This window comes from Schistocerca gregaria, chromosome 1, assembly GCF_023897955.1.
Source record: "Schistocerca gregaria isolate iqSchGreg1 chromosome 1, iqSchGreg1.2, whole genome shotgun sequence".
NCBI classification, from domain to species: domain Eukaryota; kingdom Metazoa; phylum Arthropoda; class Insecta; order Orthoptera; family Acrididae; genus Schistocerca; species Schistocerca gregaria.
In genome coordinates, this window is record NC_064920.1 from 609,324,750 (window position 1) to 609,344,454 (window position 19,705).

The 19,705-nt window shown below is 41.1% G+C and overlaps 1 protein-coding gene across 3 annotated transcripts in view; it reads right to left on the reverse strand.

Moving 5' to 3' along the window:
• Positions 1-19,705, reverse strand: part of LOC126358788 (spermatogenesis-associated protein 7 homolog) — a 106,985-nt gene that overhangs the window by 55,301 nt on the left and 31,979 nt on the right. For all 3 annotated transcript variants that reach the window (XM_050007581.1, XM_050007580.1, XM_050007579.1), the window contains exons 4-5: positions 18,254-18,437; positions 16,685-16,897 (exon numbers count right to left, since the gene is read on the reverse strand). In XM_050007581.1, the coding sequence (XP_049863538.1) occupies positions 16,685-16,897; positions 18,254-18,437 (397 nt within the window). The remainder of the gene's footprint in view (positions 1-16,684; positions 16,898-18,253; positions 18,438-19,705) is intronic.

A 19,705-nucleotide genomic window follows, 5' to 3' on the forward strand; every position in this document is an offset into this window, starting at 1 on the left:
ATAACATGTTGAAGAGAACACTTGAAAATTCTTGTCAATCCCCTGTATTCGAGGATGATAATTTGTTACAAGTCCAGCTTTAATTTTAATAGCTGCTTTCTGAACTCTCCAAAGTGAGCTACAAAATTTTCAAGATATCCATTAATATAAATGTAAATATATGATTACTTCTTGCCTCCTTTAGGTCTTTCATAAATTAGTCAGAAGTCAGGCTATTATTTTATTTTTAATGTACAGGATGTTTCACAATGTTTTGATGATTTCAAATTTGAATAACATGTGTTATGGTGGCACTGTCCATTAGTACTGCAGATTGCCAAGTTTCATCCCATATGCAGGTCAGTAATCAGCTTATACTGGTCGAAGCAACAGCATGCATTTGCAGTGGTGTGCTATTATGGTTACGGTGAATCCAACATGCCTTTCCTACAAATTTCAGGATTCAGCTGCGATATCCAATTGCTGTTCATGGAACAATATTGAGATGCACAAGAAACTTCCATGCAACTGTCAGTGTATTGAATCAAAAGTCAACTGGCCCCCAGAAAACCATCAGAAATCTCAAAATACATGTGTAGTAGTTTACCGGAAAGTCCCAGTCATTCATTACAAAAATTTGGTTCCAACAAGATGGCGGGACATACCAAACATCCAACAAGACCTTGCAAGTTCTCCATGAAACATATGGTAACCACATATTTTCCAAATATGCTCATGTTGAATGGCCACCTAATTCAACTGACTGAACCATGCCAGACTTGTATTTATGTGGTTATTTGAAGTGAGAGTGCACTCCCTCCCTGGACAAGAAGCTTGTAACAGTTAAACGATGGAATTCGCAATGAAATTTCCAGAATTCCAATTACAAAGATGTGTTCAAAAAACTGGGTGAAATGCCTCAGTTATTGCGTAGCCACAATGGTCATCATTTGTCTGAAGTAGTATTTCACAAGTAAACTTGAATAAGTCATCTCGTGTAAAATGATCAACCACACTTTGCAATTAGTTTGTGTGTTTACAAATTTTAAATCATTAGAATATTGTGAAACAGTCCTAGTTTACAAATAATTTTGAAATACTTCACTATTTTTCTCATAATTACTGATGTAACAACAGTGCAGCATTAGTTGCTCAACAATAAAATGACACAACATTCACACACATTCTTCTGTCTTGTGTTTGATGTACATACAACAATATTGGCATTTTACATGTTGTTGAGTGTGATTATGATCTTGCTGTTGGTAAATTTGTCAGAATAACTAATGCCCAAGGACAGAATATTTAAGTTAAAAACTTCAAGAAACTGTGCAATTAAATTCCTGATCAATTTCTGATGTTCACGTACAGATAAAGTTATCTTCATAAATGAAGGTACGAAAAGAACAATTTTTACCATCACTGACAGAGATGTCTCACCAGAAATGATAATATTTTTACTGTAAAATAGCTTACTTATCTTTCATTAATTGTTACAAGAACAATTTATCCCAAAACATAAAATGTGGCATTTTAAGGATGACACACCAACAACCACTATAAAATATTCAAATCATGAACAATCTTGTAGACTTCACAACTGCTACAGCCTCAACATTGCAATGTGATTAGGGGATGATCAAGAATGAAGAGTGAGCTAATACAGGTAATTTAACACAAATTCAGCAAAGAATCAGGTAATAGGAAAGTGAGGATGCAAGGAAAACAATTACATATGTAAAATGAGAGGAATTTATAGTGGGACCAGCATAAGAAAACAACGGGAAGTAAACTGATTCAGAAGAGCACAGCAAGAGAGAACACTGGAGGAATAGCAACAGTGTTGGAGGAATTTGGAGGATTGGGAGGATTGGGTGCAAAGGAGGGTGCGGGTGGAAAACATTTGTGAGATATCAGGATAGTAATAGACTTAAACATGCATACATTTTATATCAACAATATAGGAAAAGATAAACTGCTACTTACCGTAAAGAACACAATTAAAAAGACACATACACTATGTGATCAAAAGTTTCTGGACTCCTGGCTGAAAATGACTTACAAGTTCGTGGCATCCTCCATCGGCAATTCTGGAATTCAATATGGTGTTGGCCCACCCTTAGCCTTGGTGACAGTTTCTACTCTCAAAGGCATACGTTCAATCAGGTGCTGGAAGGTTTCTTGGGGAATGACAGCCCATTCTTCATGGAGTGCTGCACTGAGGAGATGTATCGATGCTGGTTGGTGAGGCCTGGCACGAAGTTAGCATTCCAGAACATCCTAAAGGTGTTCTACAGGATTCCGGTCAGGACTCTGTGCAGGCCAGTCCATTACAGGGAGGTTATTGTCATGTAACCACTCTGCCACTGGTCGGTGTATTATGAACAGGTGCGCGATTGTGTTAAAAGATGCAATCGCCATTCTTGAATTGCTCTTCAACAGTGGAAAGCAAGAAGGTGCTTAAAAATCAATGTAGGCTTGTGCTGTGATAGTGCCATGCAAAACAACAAGTGGTGCCAGCCTCTTCCATGAGAAACAGACCTCACCATAACGCCATGGCCTCTGACTTTTACTGTTGGCACTACACACGCTGGCAGATGACGTTCACTAAGCATTCGCCATACCCACACTCTGAGATCAGACTGCCACATTTTGTACCGTGATTCGTAACTCCACACAACATTTTTCCACTGTTCAATCACCCAATATTTATGGATTGGATTGGACCAAACAGCGAGGTCATCGGTCTCATCGGATTAGGGAAGGATGGGGAAGGAAGTCGGCTGTGCCCTTTCAAAGGAACCATCCCAGCATTTGCCTGGAGCGATTTAGGGAAATCATGGAAAACCTAAATCAGGATGGCCGGACGCAGGATAGAACGGTCGTCCTCCCGAATGTAAGTCAAGTGTGCTACCACTGCACCACCTCACTCGGTCAATATTTATGCTCCTTGCACCAAGCGACGTGTCATTTGGAATTTACCGGCGTGATGTGTGGCTTATGAGCAGCCGCTCAAGCATGAAATCGAATTTTCTCACCTCCTGCCTAACTGTCATAGTACTTGCAGGGGATCCTGATGCAGTTTGGAATTCCTGTGTGATGATCTGGATAGATATCTGCCTGTTACACAGTACGACCCTCTTCAACTGTCGGCAGTCTCTGCCCGTCGACAGACGAGGTTGGCTTGTACGCTTTTGAGCTGTAGGTGGCCCTTCACATTTCCATTTCACTATCACATTGGAAACACTGGATCCAGGGATGTTTAGGAGTGTGGAAATCTCGCATGCAGACATATGACACAAGTGACACCCAATCATCTGACCACATTCGAAGCAAGTGAGTTCCGCAGAGCGCACCATTCTGCTCTCTCGTGATATCTAATGGCTACAGAGGTTGCTGATATGGAGTACCTGGCAGTAGATGGCAGCACAACGCACCTAACATGAAAACATATGTTTTTGGGGGTGTCTGGATACTTTTGATCACATACAGTTTTCGGTCACAGCCTTGATCAGTAAAAGAGAAACACGCCATTTATACATACAAGCAAGCACACCTCATGCACATGTGACCACCAACTCCAGCAGCTAGGGCTGGAATGCCTATTTTATATATTTTTTGCTGCATTTTTTTGAAAATTCAGTTAACAACTGCCGTGAGTGATGTTATGTTTACTTTCCTCCTGCTATATAAATTTTAATCTTCCACAATCTCAGTTTTCAATAGTGTGTAGTCTGTGACTTCTACATCTACATCTACATGACTACTCTGCAATTCACATTAAAGTGCTTGGCAGAGGGTTCATCGAACCACAATCATACTATCTCTCTACTATTCCACTCCCGAACAGCGAGCGGGAAAAACGAACACCTAAACCTTTCTGTTCGAGCTCTGATTTCTCTTATTTTATTTTGATGATCATTCCTTCCTATGTAGGTTGGGCTCAACAAAATATTTTCGCATTCGGAAGAGAAAGTTGGTGACTGAAATTTCGTGAAAAGCTCTCGCCGCGACGAAAAACGTCTATGCTGTAATGACTTCCATCCCAACTCGTGTATCATATCTGCCACACTCTCTCCCCTATAACGCGATAATACAAAACGAGCTGCCCTTCTTTGCACCCTCTCGATGTCCTCCGTCAATCCCACCTGGTAAGGATCCCACACCGCGCAGCAATATTCTAACAGAGGACGAACGAGTGTAGTGTAAGCTGTCTCTTTAGTGGACTTGTTGCATCTTCTAAGTGTCCTGCCAATGAAACGCAACCTTTGGCTCGCCTTCCCGACAATATTATCTATGTGGTCCTTCCAACTGAAGTTGTTCGTAATTTTAACACCCAGGTACTTAGTTGAATTGACAGCCTTGAGAATTGTACTATTTATCGAGTAATCGAATTCCAACGGATTTCTTTTGGAACTCACGTGGATCATCTCACACTTTTCGTTATTTAGCGTCAACTGCCACCTGACACACCATACAGCAATCTTTTCTAAATCGCTTTGCAGCTGATACTGGTCTTCGGATGACCTTACTAGACGGTAAATTACAGCATCATCTGCGAACAACCTAAGAGAACTGCTCAGATTGTCACCCAGGTCATTTATATAGATCAGGAACAGTAGAGGTCCCAGGACGCTTCCCTGGGGAACACCTGATATCACTTCAGTTTTACTCGATGATTTGCCGTCTATTACTACGAACTGCGACCTTCCTGACAGGAAATCACGAATCCAGTCGCACAACTGAGACGATACCCCATAGCTCCGCAGCTTGATTAGAAGTCGCTTGTGAGGAACGGTGTCAAAAGCTTTCCGGAAATCTAGAAATACGGAATCAACTTGAGATCCCCTGTCGATAGCGGCCATTACTTCGTGCGAATAAAGAGCTAGCTGCGTTGCACAAGAGCGATGTTTTCTGAAGCCATGCTGATTACGTGTCAATAAATCGTTCCCTTCGAGGTGATTCATAATGTTTGAATACAGTATATGCTCCAAAACCCTACTGCAAACCGACGTCAATGATATAGGTCTGTAGTTAAATGGATTACTCCTACTACCCTTCTTGAACACTGGTGCGACCTGCGCAATTTTCCAATCTGTAGGTACAGATCTATCGGTGAGCGAGCGGTTGTATATGAGTGCTAAGTAGGGAGCTATAGTATCAGCGTAATCTGAAAGGAACCTAATCGGTATACAATCTGGACCTGAAGACTTGCCGTATCAAGCGATTTGAGTTGCTTTGCAACCCCTAAGGTATCTACTTCTAAGAAACTCATGCTAGCAGATGTTCGTGTTTCAAATTCTGGAATATTCCATTCGTCTTCCCTGGTGAAGGAATTTCGGAAAACTGCGTTCAATAACTCCGCTTTAGCGGCACAGTCGTCGATAACAGTACCATCGGCACTGCGCAGTGAAGGTATTGACTGCGTATTGCCGCTTGTGTACTTTACATACGACCAGAATTTCTTCGGATTTTCTACCAAATTTCGAGACAATGTTTCGTTGTGGAACCTATTAAAGGCATCTCGCATCGAAGTACGTGCCAAATTTCGCGCGTCTGTAAATTTTAGCCCATCTTCAGGATTTCGCATTCTTCTGAACTTCGCATGCTTTTTCCGTTGCCTCTGCAACAGCGTTCGGACCTTTATGGTGTACCACGGGGGATCCGTTCCATCTCTTACCAATTTATGAGGTATGAATATCTCAATTGCTGTTGCTACTATATCTTTGAATTTGAGCCACATCTCGTCTACATTCGCATAGTCAGTTCGGAAGGAATGGAAATTGTCTTTTAGGAAGGCTTCTAGTGGCACTTTATCCGCTTTTTTAAATAAAATTATTTTGCGTTTGTTTCTGATGGATTTGGAAGAAATGGTATTGAGCCTAGCTACAATGACCTTGTGATCACTAATCCCTGTATCAGTCATGATGCTCTCTATCAGCTCTGGATTGTTTGTGGCCAAGAGGTCAAGTGTGTTTTTGCAACCATTTACAATTCGCGTGGGTTCGTGGACTAACTGCTCTAAATAATTTTCGGAGAATGCATTTAGGACAATCTCGGAAGACGTTTTCTGCCTACCACCGGTTTTGAACAAGTATTTTTGCCAACATACCGAGGGTAGGTTGAAGTCCCCACCAACTATAACCGTATGAGTGGGGTATTTATTTGTTACGAGACTCAAACTTTCTCTGAACTGTTCCGCAACTGTATCATCGGAGTCTGGGGGTCGGTAGAAGGAGCCAATTATTAACTTAATTCGGCTGTTAAGTATAACCTCCACCCACACCAATTCGCACGGAGTATCTACTTCGACTTCACTACAAGATAAACCACTACTGACAGACACCAACACTCCACCACCAATTCTGCCTGATCTATCTTTCCTGAACACCGTCTGAGACTTCGTAAAAATTTCTGCAGAACTTATTTCAGGCTTTAGCCAGCTTTCTGTACCTATAACGATATTAGCTTCTGTGCTTTCTATTAGCGCTTGAAGCTCAGGGACTTTTCCAGCGCAACTACAACAGTTTACAACTATAATTCCGACTGTTCCTTGATCCAAGCACGTCCTGTAATTGCCAAGCACCCTTTGACATTGCAGCCCATCCCGCACTTTCCCGAGGCCTTCTAACCTAAAAAACCGCCCAGTCCATGCCACACAGCCTCCGCTACCCGTGTAGCCGCCAGCTGAGTGTAGTGAACTCCTGACCTATTCAGCGGAACCCGAAACCCCACCACCCTATGGCGCAAGTCAAGGAATCTGCAGCCAATACGGTCGCAAAACCGTCTGAGCCTCTGATTCAGACCCTCCACCCGGCTCTGCACCAAAGGTCCGCAGTCGGTTCTGTCAACGATGCTGCAGATGGTGAGCTCTGCCTTCATCTCGTAAGCAAGACCGGCAGCCTTCACCAAATCAGACAGCCGCTGGAATCCAGAGAGAATTTCCTCCGATCCAAAGCGACACACGTCATTAGTGCCGACATGTGCCACCACCTGCAGCTGGCTGCACCCTGTGCTCTTCATGGCATCCGGAAGGACCCTTTCCACATGAGGAATGACTCCTCCCGGAATGCACACGGAGTGCACACTGGATTTCTTCCCCTCCTTAGCCGCCATATCCCTAAGGGGCCCCATTACGCGCCTAACATTGGAGCTCCCAACTACCAATAAGCCCACCCTCTGCGATTGCCCGGACCTTGAAGGCTGAGAATGATCCTCTGAAACAGGGCAGGCAGCTGCATCTGGCTCAGCCAGAGACAGTGCCTGAAACCGGTTTGTCAGACGCACCGGGGAGGCTTTCTGATCAGCCTCCGGGGACGCCTTTCGCTGCCTGCCACGCCTTGGAACGACCTCCCAATCAACCACAGGCGAGGGCTCAGCCCCACTGCGGGCAGCAACCGGGGCAACCACAGCGGCAGACCGATCTGGGGACAGACGGGATGAGGTTGACATCCCCGTGATACCCGAGTCCGGCTCCCCACAGTGGTGCCCATTGGCAACAGCCTCAAGCTGCGCGACCGAAGTCAGCGCCGATTGCAGCTGTGAGCGAAGGGATGCCAAGTCAGCCCTCATCCGAACACAGCAATCGCAGTCCCTGTCCATTCTAATTGATGTTTAACAACAGTTACTGAAACACGAGTCCGTGCCTAGATAACGCAAGCGGAACACACAAAGAATGTATCAACTAACCTGTACAAATGCCTAACGACTGCGCTACAATCTGCTGAATTTACGATTACAGTAACTAAAACTCGAAATTGCACCTCCTATACGAAACTCACACGCAATTTAAATAAGAATCTACGAAGTAAACACTAAAGCGCGATGCTACAACTGTCAAATACTATAATACGCCCGAAATATATGAATTAAACAATGCAAGTACCCAAAAACACGCAAAGAAATTAATTAAACTATCTAACAAATAAGTAAGCTAGGGTTATACGACTTGCTGCAGCAGCTGCTTATCCAGCGGCGGCAGGGAGCACACTGACTGGCCAACCGACACTGGCCGATCACAACAAAAACAGAAGACAGACGACTACGCGAATTTGCACTATTCAGGTACTAAGGCGCGATGCTACAACCCTCAAATACTATAATACGCCCGAAATATATGAATTAAACAATGCAAGTACCCAAAAACACGCAAAGAAATTAATTAAACTATCTAACAAATAAATAAGCTAGGGTTATACGACTTGCTGCAGCAGCTGCTTATCCAACGGCGGCAGGGAGCACACTGACTGGCCAACCGACACTGGCCGTTCACAACAAAAACAGAAGACAGACGACTACGCGAATTTGCACTATTCAGGTACTAAGGCGCGATGCTACAACCCTCAAATACTATAATATGCCCGAAATATATGAATTAAACAATGCAAGTACCCAAAAACACGCAAAGAAATTAATTAAACTATCTAACAAATAAATAAGCTAGGGTTATACGACTTGCTGCAGCAGCTGCTTATCCAACGGCGGCAGGGAGCACACTGACTGGCCAACCGACACTGGCCGTTCACAACAAAAACAGAAGACAGACGACTACGTGAATTTGCACTATTCAGGTACTAAGGCGCGATGCTACAACCCTCAAATACTATAACACGCCCGAAATATAATTGCTTAAACAGAAATGAAGTGAAGCTATAACGAATGTCATTTTCTGTTACATGTTTCTGTGCTTCACAATACCGCTACGGCCAACTGGTTGCTTTTCCCTGATTTTACAAGTTACGTAGAAGAGGCTATGCTAATCCAAATCAAGTAAGTCATAATCACCATTTAATTGTGAACGACAATTGCAGAACAGAAGATGCACAACTCTGGTCTGAATCTCTGAGATTTTAAATAGTTGGCTGAAATATTACAACTGAAATGTTGTTGTAGTGGGAATTCAGTACAATGCTTTTCAGCAAATTGCTGATGGATAATGACTACTTTTGTGACTGGTCTGAGAAAATTCTGAATTTAAAAAAAAATTGTTATTCATTAAACATAATCAAATGCCTAATTAAGAACAAAACTTTACAGTGATAAGGCAAAACATTATGACCACTTCTCACCACAGGATTGAATGCTATCTGATGGTATTGTGGCGCATAATGTGGTAAAGAAAGGTGGAGCAGACACAAATGAGGAATCATTCTAGCAAAGGGACAGGCCACAAAGGAGAGAAATCTGCTAGCATAAGCAACTCTGGCAAAGGGCAGCATGTTATGACCTGGTATTTGGGAACAAACACCTCGGAAATGGCAAAGCTGGTTGGCTATTCACAGGCTACTGTTATGAGCATCAATGGAAAGTAGTTCAAGGATAGAAAGATCATGTTTAGATGACAAGGCATTGGATGTCAAAGCCTAATCAAAGAATGTGTAGGTCAGATGCTTGCCCACTCTGTAAAGCAGGATAGTTGATGATCTGCAGCAGGTCTGATGGAAGAGTACAATGCAGGTCAGTCATAAGTGTTTTGGAGTCCATCACTCAGTGCAATTTGTTGGACATGGGGCATTTACAAGAGACGACCCCTGTGTGTAACCATATTACCCAACGCCAGTGTCTATTAAAACAGGACCATGATGATTGGACCAAGGGTCAATGGGAATGTGTCACCTGCTCGGATGAATCACATTTTTTATTACACCAGGTTAATAGTTGTATCCAATTATGCCACCATTCAGGCAAACAGCTCCTCAAAACTTGCAATGTGCCACAGTCATAAGCCAGTGGGAGCAGTATTGTGCTAAGGGGGACATTCACCTGGGTCTCCATGAAACCTGTATTGGCAACAGTGGGCACTATGAGAGCTGTTGATTACACGAACATTATTGCAGACTATCTGCTTCCCTTCACACTCGATACCTTCCCAAATGGTAATATCATCTTTAAGCTGGTTAGCTTTTGACACCATAAGACCAGAACTATGCTAAAGTGGGTTGAAAAAGGTATTACTGAATCTATGTTGATACTTTGGCTTCAAAATACACCTGATCTAAAACTCTATGGATAGTATGCTTCTGGGATACTCTCAGGTGTCAGTTCTGCATCCAAAATCCACCAGCCTGTAATTCAAGGGAATTGCATGACCTCTGCGTAGACGTCTGGTGTAGCGTACCACTGGAAACTGGTCAAGGATTTGTCGAATCCATGTCATGCTGAACCACTTCTGTATTGTGTTCCAAATGTGGACCAATAAGCTATAAGCACATGGTCATAATTTGAAGTGTATGCACAACAAACCAGCCTACCACATAAGGCCAACCTTAGCATACATACATGTTCCCAAGCCCCCCTGCTCGCCAGTTGATATTCCAGGAAGGTAAACAGACTCAATTCAGGATGCTGTCGGCGACACACACCCTCAGAGTGACATATTTTGAGATAGTCGGTGAGTGTCCCTTGGTAGTGCTTTGACGTGTTTGCACACATTTACAAGTAAACAATATTAACATGCAGAGGGTGATGAACTGGTGCCTACACATTCGTTATGCAGTTGCTAATTTTGTAGTACATGGAATGGGAGATGCTCCCACTGCATGTTGGAGAAGAAAACCAAGAAGGAAATTGATAAAGTGAAGAAGACAGGAGAGGGAGAGATGTTCTTAGTACAGTGATCGGTGGGTAGCAATCACGAACTTAGCCAACCATAATAAAGCTAACCAAAGCCCTTGTCTTAAGTGAGGAAAGGAAGAGTACACAAAGTTTTTACATAGACATGGGAAATAAAATTGACAGATATTCTGCCATAAGTTGTGGACTGGAAGAGTCTTTCATCTGAGGCTGCGGGAGAAACTTCAAATCTTTGCTGGAAAGGTCAGTCAACAGCCATCACCATAAAACAACAACTACACACTAGAACCTAATGACCCAGCTCAGCAGAATGCAGGTATAATATTTGCTTGCTAGCCCGGAAGCTAGCTAGATAAAGGAAGCTTACAGTTTAATATCCTATTGAAATTGAGGTCATTAGAGGCAGCAGAGCTGAATAAAAGATCTGGATAGTAACTGCTGTAGCAGCAGCATTTCTCATAAATGTCCAGCAATGGTATGAACTCCCCTATTTCCAACATAATTCAAGCATGCTAAGAAGCACAAGGTATTCTTGTTCATTAGTGAAATTAACTGTTTACAAAGTTACACAGAGTACATGTTCTCTCTTTTACCTCAATTAAAATTTTCTGCACAGGTCCATTGAAAGCCCTAAAAAATATCTATCTAGTGTTTAATCTAGGTCTGGTGTCAACAGCAAGAGAGAATACATACAACATAGAGTTCATGGTAAGCACAGGGCAATCTCAATGCTAAAATTATTCCCACTGAGGTAACCAGAAAGGGTTATGTAATGTTTATGCTCATCAGTGTATCACATCTGGAGAGGGAGGGAGGGAGAGCACGAGAGAGAGAGAGAGAGAGAGAGAGAGAGAGAGAGAGAGAGAGAGAGAGAGAGAGAGAGAGAGAGGGGGGGGGGGGGAGAGAAAGAGAGAGGGGGGGGGGAGAGAGGGGGGGGAGAGAGGGGGGAGAGAGGGGGGGAGAGAGAGAGAGAGAGAGAGAGAGAGAGAGAGAGAGAGGGGGGGGGGGGGGGAGAAAGAAAGAGAGAGAGAGAGAGAGGGGGGGGGGGGCGTTTAGTTAGTTTTGCTAGTAAAACTTTGACTCAAAAGCTAAGTGTCAGACCACAAATTCACAAGTCTGAGATTCAAACCTCAGGGAGTCTTAGGATTTTTCTATCGCTTCTCACTGCCTTCATTTCTGGCAAGGATTTGTTAAAGCGGAAAACACCATGTTCAGTATCATTCAAAATTCTCATTAAAGTGAAGATATCTCTGGAACTAGCCGGATACGTGAGTTCCATGCTTAGAGGAAGGCAAGGGTATGCCAGCTCCAACAGGACAATGCCTAGTAAAATACTTTGTTGTTCAAGTGCACAACAACGACAATTTGTTACACATGAAGTTACTCCAAGATGAGTAAACACACAAACATTTTCCATTTTAAAAGGTTGTTTAGGAGCTTAAAGACTTCAGATACGCAATCGCGATTTTGGACATTTCTGTAATACAAACTTAAAATGCTATAGTAATGGGTAGTTTGCAAATAAAAGTTGGACAAACTAACAAAGAGTGAGTGCACCAAGGGGAATATTTAGCCTGCTCAAAATCCGAACTCATAAATTCTGTTTATTGTAAGTGATGATATTATTTGCAGAGACCTCATCAATACTAAGTAAAACTATTTGAACATTTATGATACACGTAGTTTAGGATCCAACAGACACTATTAAATCTGCACTCTGACTGACAAAGTGAAGCAGAATCGTTAGAAAATAGTGAAATATGTCCAAGAAGAATTCGGTGAACACTATGGTTGCCAACTGATTTGGATGAATCCGGCGAAGAAGACAGTGCACAGTGGTCAGACTTTGATTTACCGAGGGCCAATAATAAATTTAAAGGATCTCCAGGTCCAAACATAGTTCCCAAAGATACATAGACCATCGAGGATATTTTAGAATTATATATTGGGAATGATCTATTTGAATATATTAGCAATGAAACCAACAAGTATTACAGTCAAAATTGAAATAGAAGGAAACTGGATTAAAAAAAAAAAATGCCAAATTTGTCGACATTACAGGACCCGAACTTAGAAAATGGTTTGGGCTTGCTATCCTTAAGGAATTGTAAAAAAAAAAGCAAGAATCGATGATTATTGGTCATCAAATCCATAGATAGACACACTGATATTTCGCAAAACAATGTCCCACAACTGATTCAGACATTATCATTTTTTCATTTTTCCGACAACAATAAGCAAGATAATGCCGACTGGCTTTTCAAAGTGCAATTTGTAATTGATTATTTTTCCAAAAAGTTTAAAGAAACTTTTAATCTAAGTCAAAATATCTCAACTGATGAAGGAATGATACTATGGCATGGAGAGTTAAATTTTAAAGTTTACTATCCATCGAAAATTACAAAATATGGCATACTCATTCGGATGCTGTGTGATTCGAGTACAGGATACATTTCCTCATTCAAGATAAATTCCGGCACTGGACAGCTTTTAGCAAAAACAGTGATGGAACTATTGACACATTCTTATGGAAAGTGGCAGTATCTCAACATGGATAATTATTATAACAGAGTAGAACTTGCAGAGAAGTTACTCAAAAAGAAACTTCAATTTTGTGGAACGATACGGCAAAATAGAGGATTTCCAAAAACACAAATGTCAATGTGTTTGAAGCTTGTCATCAATGGAAAGATGAAGTACTCACGCAGGTATTGAGACCTTCGAAAACTAAAACAATACCAATGATCTCTACAATACATAATACCACTTTGACTGACACTCAAAGAAAATGTAGAAAAATCAATTACACAATTAAAAACCTGCAAGTATATTAGACTACAACTAATACATGAAAGAATGGATCGGGCAGACCAATATTTAAGTTATGAGGGTTGTAACAAAAGTAATGTTCCCGTATTTTTTACAAATGGAAGACATTGTTTACTGTTATTAATTTATACATTGTTGAAAAGCTTACATTTTTGTCTATTTTTCAACAAAGTCTCCATTTTTTTCGACACACTTTTGAAGACAGTGCTCCAGCTTTTTTATTCCTAAGTTGAAGAAGCCTCCTGCCAACCCATTGAGGAGGCATGTGACCTCCGATTGGACTTCACCATCACTCTTGAAGTGTTTGCCACCTAAGTGTTCCTTCAGCTTGGGGCAGAGGTGATAATCGCTGGGGGGTTAAGTTCGGGCTGTACGGGGGATGGGGCATAAATGTCCACCCAAATTTCTTCAAAAGCTACAGTGTTTGACAAGCCATGTGGGATTGAGCATTGTCACGTAGAAGCTCTACTCCCTCCGTCAGTCGTCCTCTCTGGCGATTCTGAATTGCTCACCGGAGTTTAGTGAATGTTTCACAATATCTGTTTGAGTTTATTGATGTCCCAGGTTGTATGAAATCAATGAGGAGTACGCCCTTCTGATCCCAAAACAAAGTCGACATAACCTTTCCTGCCGACTGCGTTTGTTGGAATTTCTTAAGTGGCGGTGAACCAGAGTGACACCACTGAAGAGATTGTTGTTTTGTACCGGGGTGGGGGGTATGAAACACTCATGTTTTATCTCCCGTGATGAAAGAGTCCAACAATGTCTCCTTGTTGCCTCCCCCCTCACACTGTTGAAGGAACCTGCGAGCACAGTCAAGGCATTGCTCCTTGTATCCATCAGTCAGCATCCGGGAGACCCAGCGAGCACACACCTTACCATAACCCAATGTCTCTGTTAAAGTTCTTTCAATTGCGCAGTGGGAAGCTTCAGGAATGCATTCAGCAAGTTCATGAACAGTGACCTGCGATCTTTGAGCAGCTCACTGTTGACCTTATGAACAATTGCATCCAAAACCAGTGGTCTTCCACTCCGTTCTTCCTCAGCAAAAGCCCTGCACCATTTGCGGACATGCTAAAAGGACATGCCCACTTCACCATAAACCTCAGTCAGTTGCCAATGAATCTCCACGGGCGGTAACTTCCTTGCATGGAGAGTACAGCTCGAAACTCACACTTGACAGGAGCGGTGATCAACACTTCCATCTCTGATAGCTGCCAAGTCAACACTGAGCGACAGCAAATCACGGACAGATGGGCTCGAGAGTGGGGAAACCACTGCACACGGCCCTGCTGTCAGATTTAGCCTAGCAAATTCCCCTCAAGGTTGTAGATCATTGGGAACCTCACTTTTGGTACAACCCTCGTATAACCCTACATGTAGAAAAACTTTAAAATGGTCAAAAAATGTTTGCATGTAGCTCCTAAATTGCAGGTTATTTAATACATTCCACACATGGCAATATTTCAATACAGAAAACAAGAGTCTCCGACATCACGATTTTTTACTGAAAGTGTCTGATTTGTGGATAAAAGACCATGCACCTGCGTCTGAGCAAAACTTGGGGGTTGCCACTACATTGCGTACGTCTCATCATGATCTAGCTGACAGACTTTCTGGTCACATAAAGCAGCACCAGCTAATACTTATTTCTGAAATGAATACAAAGGAACTGCCATGTATGTTCCAAAAATAAAAAAAGGAGAAAAACTAACTTAATGTGCAAGCCTTGTGGAGTTGCATTACATCTTGGAGACTGTTTTGCTGCATATCATACGAAAGAGAAATACTAAGTACCAAAGACAATGCAAATAAACAAATATATGCAACAAACAAATTTTGTATTTATTTACATATGTATATCTTCGAAATTTCATGAAAGTAGGATAACAGAGTTGTGAACTTATGACAACTAACAATGAGATTAGTAAAACTTAACAATTTATAATCTGCTGACAATGCCAAGAACGGCCAGCATAAAACCAAGTAATCCGAATTAACACTGCCGGCACCAATTGAATACATTTGTACGAGACATGCAGACGGCAAAAGCGAATAAATTTGTATGAGACGTGGGGATGGCAAAGTGTTAAGTAAAATTTAACAATGGAAAATCCTGGATGGAATGTAACAATATTATGAAAAGGATTGTTGCTACTCATCATATAGCAGAGATGCTGAGTCACAGATAGGCACAACAAGAAGACTGTCAGAAAATAAGGTTCCTGCCAACAAGGCCTTCATTGGCGAGAGAACACGAACACACACACACACACACACACACGCACACACACGACCACAGTCTCTGGCCTCAGCCAGTCCCTGGCTGCTGAGGCCAGAGACTCTGTGTGTGTGTGTGTGTGTGTGTGTGTGTGTGTGTGTGTGTGTGTGTTTTCTATCACCAACAAAGGCCTTGTTGGCTGAAAGGTCATTTTCTGACTGTTTTTGTTGTGCCTATCTATGACTCAGCATCTCTGCTATATGGTGAGTAGGTAATTAATATAAGTACATAGTAAATAAAATAGAAAGAAACTTCCACTTGGGAAAAATATATTAAAAACAAAGATTCCAAGACTTACCAAGCGGGAAAGCGCCGGCAGACAGGCACATGAACAAAACACACAAACACACACACAGAATTACTAGCTTTTGCAACCGATGGTTGCTTCTTCAGAAAGGAGAGGGAAAGACAAAAGGATGTGGGTTTTAAGGGAGAGGGTAAGGAGTCATTCCAATCCCGGGAGCGGAAAGACTTCCCTTAGGGGAAAAAAAGGACAGGTGTACACTCGCACACACACACATATCCATCCGCACATACACAGACACAAGCAGACATATTTAAAGGCCTTTGTCTGCTTGTGTCTGTGTATGTGCGGATGGATATGTGTGTGTGTGCGCGAGTGTACACCTGTCCTTTTTTTCCCCTAAGGGAAGTCTTTCCGCTCCCGGGATTGGAATGACTCCTTACCCTCTCCCTTAAAACCCACATCCTTTCGTCTTTCCCTCTCCTTCCTGAAGAAGCAACCATCGGTTGCGAAAGCTAGTAATTCTGTGTGTGTGTTTTGTTCATGTGCCTGTCTGCCGGCGCTTTCCCGCTTGATAAGTCTTGGAATCTTTGTTTTTAATATAAGTACATAGTAATTAATATAAGTAAGTAATTAATATATAAATGCCTCAGGAGCATACATTCATTCAATACAAGACAATGCAGGTCAGCTTACAGATGAGAGTTGTTAACGACTGTATTGTTTTTCACATTACCTATGAAAAACTCCATGACAAAAATGTAATAAGGTTTACGTACTTCACACTGCTCTTCATCGGCTTCTGCAAAGTCATTCTCTTTTACATCTGTCATTACTCTTTTGTGATGTACTTTTTTCCTCGGTGGGTAGTAAACTCTTAGATTCCGAATTCTTGGTTCGGCATCAGTTTTAAGAATTCTTGGCTTGAATGGTTTACTGGGTGAAATAAAATCTTTGCTGTGTACCTCCATAATATCAAAGGAACTTTTTTCCTGCAAACCAGAAATATTTTACATATAAAATCCACAAATTAGAGGTAAAGGACTGAAGTAAAAGCTTTCAATTGTTTTCCACGTATCTGAAGATAATGGCAACAACTTGCAGCAAAATTTTTAGTCAAAGTATTTTCTGTACATTGAAAACATTTTTTTTTTTAAATTTAAGTCTACTTTTTAAGGTAATCCCTGTGCCATACTCTTTCAATACAACACGAAAAGAACATCACTGTTGTAGTATATGTGGACACAATAATCACAGACAAGACTCATTTTGCCAACTACCTTGTAGATGATATTATGTGGGTACTTCAATATGACAATTTCAGGAGGGGAGAGGGGGAGGGGGTCTGCACTATGGTTGTGTAAGGAACTGGTCGAGGCAGAGGTTTGGGGCTGAACTACCTAGTTTGTGACAGTGCCAGCTTAAGCAAACAATAAAACGGTAACTGTTATCAAATGCTTTGCAAACTCCACTTTGCTTGGGGTTGTGTTTTGCTTCTAGGTTTCTTATTTTGAAAGAAGAGAAGATGCTAATCCTGATTCATCAAAAAGTTAAAGTACTACTCTCACAAAAACAGAAGGGAGTGGTAAATGCATCTACGTAAATGTTATAGGAGACCAAATTTCTCCTCATTTTGCTCAGTTTAGGGCTACTAAGAATAGTGTTGAAGATAAAACAGAATTGCTTTCCATCAAAGAATTTGTCAGTATTCTGATGAAGGCTAGTGAAAGCTGTGAAGTTGATGTACAAATTCTTCAAAATTCTAAGATGGTTGAACTAGCACCTAATTTTTCAGGGGCTGTTAATACACAACTGAATTCAAGTTCAAATTTATGTGCTCATGGCTGTTCAAGCTTGAGCCCCAATGACCAACTTTTAGTGTACCCAAAACTGAATCATCATTATTTATGGTATAATCAATCAAAGACAAATCTCATGTTGGCAAAAATATACTGAAAAATGAAGGATGCAGGCACATAAAACTGTAGTCACAGAATTTTTTTTGGTGTTTGTGACAAAACAGATAAAGCAACAAGTTTGAGGCAAAATGTAGGGGAGAAAACATTATACAGTAGTACAGGATAGAGCAACAAGAGTGCTCCTACATGAAGAATAAAAGGAAGAAAGACATTAACAAAATTCTTAATTAACCGCTCTTCTCTTCCCATATCTCCACAAATGCAGAGTTCATTGTAGAGTTTGAGTCAGAAGGGTGAATAATAGATGGTTAAGGAATAGGCAACAAAGATCCCTGCTCAATGTGATGAACCATGGAAGAATCATTCTGTCAACCCCTTTCTGTCATAGTTGTGATAAGCAATTAAAGTAGCATTCTTAACATATATTACCTTTTTAAGTATATTTATACTATTCCTTTCTGATGTTTTATAACATGTCTTAGATTTTGTAATGGAATTATGGCAGCATTTAACATTACATTGTAGACTGATGGTAGACTGTGTGTTATGCTTGCAGCTCTTGGAAGGTCTCCTACACTTTGCATTAGGCACAGGCCTCTCTTCTTGGTGCTCTCTGAAAACATAGCAAAGTACTGTACAAGATAACGTTGTGCATAAGCATGTATGGCAGTTACTGTAAATTGGTAACTAGTGACAACAAAATACGTAAATTATACCATGAACAGACTAGTGAAGAGTGTGTTTTGTTTCTATTGTCCCCCTCATTCATAAAAATGGTTTATTTATAAATACAATTACCAATGATGAAAGGTGTAAGTGAATTTGTTTACCATATAATCAGTTCACAGCATAACTACATGCCTAATTACTAACAGCTTTGCCACAGAAATAATGCATAAAATATAAATTCTCCTTTAGTAATAAAACTATTCCGACAATGACATATTTTCTACAGTAAATTGGACCACTGGATACTTCACTTCACAATGTGTGTTCAGACAGTTGAATGCAGCTGCACAAGTGTGTGTGTGTGTGTGTGTGTGTGTGTGTGTGTGTGTGTGTGTGTGTGTGTGTGGGCGCGCGCGCGAGCGCGTTCTCTAGCCCATTAAAGATGCTAGTCAATACAGTTAAGGAGCTGAGAAAACACAACAAAGATACTTGTAATATGACACAGATAGATTATTGATGCTTGGAACATGACTGCTTGCTGTAATAGTCAACAATGAACTCTGATTCTACAAAGTGTTTGAAATTTAGGAAACACACACAGTAGGAAGACACTGACATATATAAATTTGAGTTAAAAATATAATTTCAAAGCAGAAGAGAGATATAACAAATGGGAATATGGAGCTACAGGAGTATGGAGTATTGTGGTCAAATCTAAGGTTACTGAAAGTGAGTGGTTGGGTGTTTATCAATGTGGACTTGAACTTAAATCTCTTGTAACATCTAAGACCCAACAGATTTCATACGGAAATATAGTAGGTTTAAATAAAGATAGTAAATTTAAACATACAACCAAAAATAATTTTAAAAATGACTGTACAGAAACTGAGATGATGTAAAGAACTGACAGGTGAAATTTTAATGCAGAAAACATACAATTTTTGGAATCAATGTCTGCACAGAAGATTTTTATTTCTTGCAGATTAATAAAAATTTTAGCTAAAAGAAGTAAGAAGCTTGGTAGTTGTTGTGCTGAAACAGCTACTGAAATCAAATATGATGAGCTGTATTTACACTTTTCAATGGCTGAGGATGTGCATATGACATACACTCCTCAACTTTTAAGAAATATGTACTTAACAAGATGCAAAAGAATTCATCTGATCCATTCTAAGAAAGCTTATTGTTTAACATCCTGTCCATAATGAGAAC